At 42.8% G+C, this 5,806-nt stretch overlaps 1 protein-coding gene across 5 annotated transcripts in view; it reads left to right on the top strand.

Moving 5' to 3' along the window:
• Positions 1-5,806, top strand: part of trim36 (tripartite motif containing 36) — a 33,175-nt gene that overhangs the window by 1,040 nt on the left and 26,329 nt on the right. For 2 of the 5 annotated variants that reach the window (XM_042218334.1, XM_042218336.1), the window contains exon 2: positions 3,939-4,173. In XM_042218334.1, the coding sequence (XP_042074268.1) occupies positions 3,939-4,173 (235 nt within the window). Of the gene's footprint in view, positions 1-3,938; positions 4,186-5,806 lie in introns of those variants that run through there. The other 3 variants (XM_042218333.1, XM_042218335.1, XM_042218337.1) reach the window with 2 other exon arrangements.

Genomic DNA, 5,806 nt, shown 5'->3' with positions numbered 1-5,806 from the left:
TATCTATCTATCTATCTATCTATCTATCTATCTATCTATCTATCTATCTATCTATCTATCTATCTATCTATCTATCTATCTATCTATCTATCTAAAAATTGAACATGATGAGTTTAATTAGAGGTTTTTCTGGGTGTGTTACTGGTTACTGCTGCAGGGAGAACACCGACTTATGTGGGCCACTTGGCAGCAGCTGTGGTTTTGGTGAGACTGGGTTACTGAGGTGTGTTTGCGACTAAAAGGGGAGGGCTGGGTGGGTGTCTTTACCCATTTCATGCACTCCAGACTGACAGAATGTGCTGAAATGTATCTCTCCTGCTAGCACAATCTCTGGCATTCGTTCATGCGTGCACAGAGCTGTACATGTGTTTCGTGTGTGACAGAAACAGGAGAAGACCTTAGAGGCGACTGACTCACACATGCCAGCCGCAGTTGCAGATTTCTGTTATATTTTAAGCTGTTGTAAGACCTGTCGTGCACAGTGAGTGATAGTGTTATACCAGAGAATAAATAAAATTAGGAGCCCAGTAAATCTATTAATGAAACAGTAACTAGAAATTCTTTGCTGAGTGTCTTTCTGTGAACAGCAGTGCAAAAATGCTGTAAGTGAGGGTAATGTGTCAGAACATTTCTACGACCTCTGTGAAACTGTTAAATGTAGTTTTAATAGATCACCATCCAATCAAAGAGGGCTGTTGGAGGGTGAATCAAATCCTAGAGGACCAAGTTAAACTCAGGACAGGCTGTCAGTCAGTCACAGGTTGACATACAGCATATGACATAATGACATCATACAGGACATTTAATGTTGTCAAGTCTTTGGACTTTGTGAGGAACAGAAGCACAGGGAGAACATGAAAGTCCACAGTGGCAGAAACTTCATCATGTGACACAGCAGCAAGACGGTGCTGTCTGGCAGTGTCGCTGCAAGGCCCGAGTGTCTGCCAGCAAACAAACAAATGACTAAACAGAGTCCTAAAGTTGCCCTCTGTGCCTCCAGTGACTGTGCATGCAGAAGCCGGTTAATCAATTCAAATAACATGGCCACTTTACTTCTTGAAGGAATTACAGCTCCTCATCAAAGCACCCAACTTATTTTATGGTCACTTTTTGTTCTCTAACTGAAACATTATTGGGGTGACTTGCCAGGCAACCCTAGTGTTCAATAAAATAATTGCAGACCTGCGCAATAATCACTACAGCAAGCATTTATAGAGTCATAAATCCTCTAATGTAATGGGAAGGACCCTGACGTTGTAACGAGCACGGCAGTCTCAGTTTACTGGCCCCCTTTGCTTCTGGGTGTCAGTGTAGTAACCCGGTGTAAAGATGGACATACTGAAAAGGGTAGGCTGCTTTGTATTTTAAGTACTTTTGTAAAGCTTTTGAGAGCTTTCCCTTGAACTTCAAATTCAAGTGCTGATCGGCACATGAAGACACTTTAATTACCGGTCTGTTCTCAACAAGCCTTCACACATTAAACACCACATTGCTAACATCTGCAAACACAGCATACTTTTCTTCAGTATGACTGCAAACATTCAACATTGTCTCCCAAAAATGTCAACCTGGGCTGTCACCCTGATATACAGCATTGTGCAAAAGTCTTGAGGCCCCCCGCATTTCTTCTTTCTCTTTTTCTTTGTTTCCAAGGAGCCGACGTTTCTTTCACTCATGTTCAGTCCAGTCCTTGTATCTAATAATTTTTTCAGAAGAATGTTTCATTTGTTAAGCTACCTAACACTGACCTATGAATAATTCAAACATAAGAAGGTAACTTAACTCAAGGGATGAATTAGTGGTGAATTAGTGCTGTGTCTACACATAACACATAACAGAACCACTTTTAAATTGCATCTTAAGGCACTTTGTTACTGGCAGCCTTTCCCATATATGTTCCCATTTCTTTAGTTGAATCTATAGAAAGTGCCAAAAATAATATAATTTGATAGAAATAAAGCAGTATTTTTGCACCAATAATTCCCGAGGTGCTATTAGCCAAAAACTTGGCATATCTCAGCATGGTGTGCAGTGTGCACTTTAAAAAAATTGAAGAAACTGAACAATTGGAGGACAGAAAAGGAAATGGTATGCATTAAAACATATGTACAGCAGATTGACAGCACCTGAGTGTCATATCCCTAAGAAATAAACAAACAAAACATATCCAGCAAATATCGGACACGGGACTTGAGAGAGGCTTAGGATGTTCACAGAAGCTTCATCAGAAATGGTCTCAGTGAAAGAACGGTTGGCAAGAGGGAGTCCATCATGCAAATGGACAGCGTTCCATTGGCAATGGCTTCATTTTCCAGCATGACAATGATCCCAAACACACTGCCAGAGCAGTAAAAGCATACCAGGATAGAAAAGCACACAATGGAAAACTGACAGTCACACTGGGAACACTGACTGGGATCATCTGGACAAACAACAGAACAGAAAGGAGCCAACATCCAAAGAAAAGCTTTCAATGTGCTTCAAGAAGCCCGGAGAACTGTTCCTGAAGAACACTCAAAGAATTTACAAGCTTGTTGAAGAAATATTGAGTCACACCAAATATTGACTTGCAAGCTTATTAGGATTGTACAAACTTTGTTTTTGCCTTATATACTGTATTTCCACCTATGTTTGCATGTGTTTCAATGACCTAGTAACATAATTCAGTAACTTTTCACAAGAATTAGTTAATTCAACAAAAAAAAAAAACAACCTTTCAACGTTTTGTGTATTTGAACATTTTCTTATGAAAATATCGATTCTATCGCGCCAGTAACGATACTGCCGATATTCGGCTCGATCCGCCCATCCGCACTCCCCCCTCCCACACGGCTCTCCTCCCCTCCTCCCTCCCCCCGCCTGCTCTCCTGCAGCAGAGAAGCGGCTGCTGATTCACTCCGGGCGGCCGGCGCAGACTCTCTCAGCAGCGTCGCTCTATTTAAATTCACTCATCCGTCGCTGTCGGCATCTTCACGTCGCGTCGGAGAAGTTCGGGTATTTTAGCTCGAGCCAACACGCCGGGTTAAGTGTTTTTAAGTCTCTCACACAGCGTTTTCTCCCCCGGGATGTCTGCAGAGATGCGGCGTAGCAGCATAAACGGGGTAAGTTGGAGAAAAGTGAGTTTCATAGTAGTGTGTGTGTGTGTGAGAGACTCGTCATTGTTCGCCTCTGCTGCTGGGACTGGGCATTGTTAAAAGTTACCAGTCTCCATTCATTGCTGACTCCAGCGTTTGTTTCACTTATTTCTTTGCGTAGTGACTCGCTTCAAACAGGCTTGGTCACTGTTTTCTGTTTAAACTTCCCTTTATCCTTCTGGGTATTTAACACGTGAGTGTTTTCTCTAAATTACTGCTGTTCAAGCACCACCACCAGCAGGAGGATGGATTGATTGATTACGCCAGGATGTCTCATCACACCACCTGAAAGAAATCACCAATCTGCCGCTTTAGGACTGCTGCAGAGGCGCTCGTAATCGTCTTTAATGTGCTGAAACGTGAACTGCTGGGCTCATGCGTTTCACTGTTTCTCTATATTTAGCAGGGCTTAATCCCGGTTTATGTAATCTATCGCTAACATGTTAAATACACTGCGGATGGCCATTATTGTGATAGTCAGGGGAGTGATTGAAATCAGTATAGCTGTTCGTCAGACCTACACCCCAGTGTGCCCACCTTAAAGTGCATTTCTCCACCTGCAGTGACACAGCATACCTGCTCAGATTTTCAGACAGCATCTTCATTATAGTAGTTGTCTGGGAATCAAAGAGAGCTGTATCCTTCTGAGCTGTGATGCTATTTCTGTCTTTCTGTTCACCTTTTTTGTTTCCAAGTTATTTTTGTCTTGTTCGGTGTACCTGACAGCACTTGCGCCGTCTGAAAACGCCTCTAAATGTTAAAAAATAAATCTAGTTTATTCAGTTATCCCTTCTCCATCATCAGGTCCCGATCAAGAACATAGAGAGGGAGCTGATCTGCCCAATCTGCAAGGAGCTCTTCACCCATCCGCTGATCCTGCCCTGCCAGCACAGCGTCTGCCACAAATGTGTGAAAGAGCTGCTCATGTTGAACCACGAGGACTCTTTTGATGCCGGTTCTGAGTGCTCCCTACCGGGCAGCCCCAGGTCCAGGGTGCCCTCCCCCTCCATGGAGAGGCTGGACAGGCTTGTGAGATCAGGTGGGTCTCAGGGTAAGGAACCAAAGCTTGTTAACTTATAAGTGAGCTTCACAGGAAGGATTATGGTGTGGGGAGTTGAATCTCATATTTCTGTAGGTTTTGAAAAGCTTGTGTATCGAGGGCATTAGCAGGAACAGTGGGAGCTCTTGCACTGCCTAATGGAAGCTAATAATCAGAACACAAAATGCAATGCTCGACCATTTGTGGTGATTCCTAGGGGAATTGGTAATGCCAACTTCCTGTAACATCTTCCTCCTTGTTCCTTCAACTTCACCTTTTGCTTCTTGTCAAAAGGCTGCATGCAACAGGTGTTGGGATTTTCCTCTACAGAAAGGGAAAGAAGGCTTCTCAAATAAGGAAAAGTATGACACAAATAAAAACCGAAGGCTTGGGTGGAAAATAAAAAAAATAAAAAAAAGGTAGTGCAACTGAGAAGAGTGCTTCATGAACAAATAAGCAAATCTTTAGCCAATGCAAATTAATGGTTGAGTGTGAATAGACTCGTGGAAACTGGGAGAGACTCTAAATAGGCCAAGTATTGTGCGACGTTTGGGTGCTAGTGCGCTTCAGACGCCGCTCTCCGCTCTTCTTGTCCTAGATAACTCAGAACTAACTTTGAGAAATGATTTTTAATCATTTTACCCCTCAGCCGTAACACCGTCAGTCATCACTACTTCTGATCCCGTCTGCTTCTGCAGGCCTCATTAGAGAGAAAGAAGAGTAAGTCGACGAGCTTAAGTTTTGTCTTCGAAAAGAAATGTTGACAAGCTCCATCAGGTCCTAATCCTCACTGTCTGCCTTCTATTGGTCCCCGGGCATCAAACAAATTTGGAAATGTTAAAGTAATGACAAGAAGAGCAGCTATCATTTTCACTACACCTTTAATTGGATATGTGTGTATCGTCTGTGTGTGCGTGTTATGTACACACGGGTGAACAAAGGAGATCTGTAAGCTCCTTTTTTTGCGTTTTTATTTAGAGTAATTTTAAACTCTTAAAACTAAGCTGAGCTGGGAGGAGGAAAGCTGGTTGAGATTCGTCCGGGCGCAGGTGGCTAAATTATGTTTATGTTCTCTGCACAGCACGTTGCACTGTTGCAGTCTGGCTCAAGCGGGTCAATGTCTAAGCCTAAAAAAAAAAAGCGTCATGGTGGGACACAAGGCCGCCTCTGTGGCTCCTGAGAGCTCTGGGCTTGAGGCCATTTTCTGAAAGATGTTGTCTCATTTGCGCCCTTGACATCACCCGGGCTGTGTCTGACTTAAATGCTACATACCAACTCCAAGCAGGTCGTGGGTTCATGCTGGAATAATGGGATTGGGAAAGAGTGTGTGCATATTTGAAATCTGCAGAGTTTAATCAAGTCTCTCTGTGCAATTCTTACTTTTTCCCCTTCTTTTTAAAAAAGGAGACGACAGATACAAAAATCAAGTAAATTGTGACATTGCTGCTGTGATGTTTACCAGAGAGCGTATGCATGCCTTAAAATGCCAAACATCTACATATGTGCCGATGAATCCTTTTTTTTATTTCAGTGTTTTATGAGTGTGTTGTATTGAACTGGGACACCATTCGAGATGTAGTGTTGAATGTAATGTGTTTAAATCACTGGTATTAAAGGTTTGTGCTTTTTTTTT

The sequence above is a fragment of the Haplochromis burtoni genome, unplaced genomic scaffold (genome assembly GCF_018398535.1).
Source record: "Haplochromis burtoni strain Fernald_Lab_line unplaced genomic scaffold, NCSU_Asbu1 Contig_18, whole genome shotgun sequence".
Classification (NCBI taxonomy): Eukaryota; Metazoa; Chordata; class Actinopteri; order Cichliformes; family Cichlidae; genus Haplochromis; species Haplochromis burtoni.
This window is presented reverse-complemented; position numbering and strand designations above follow the sequence as displayed.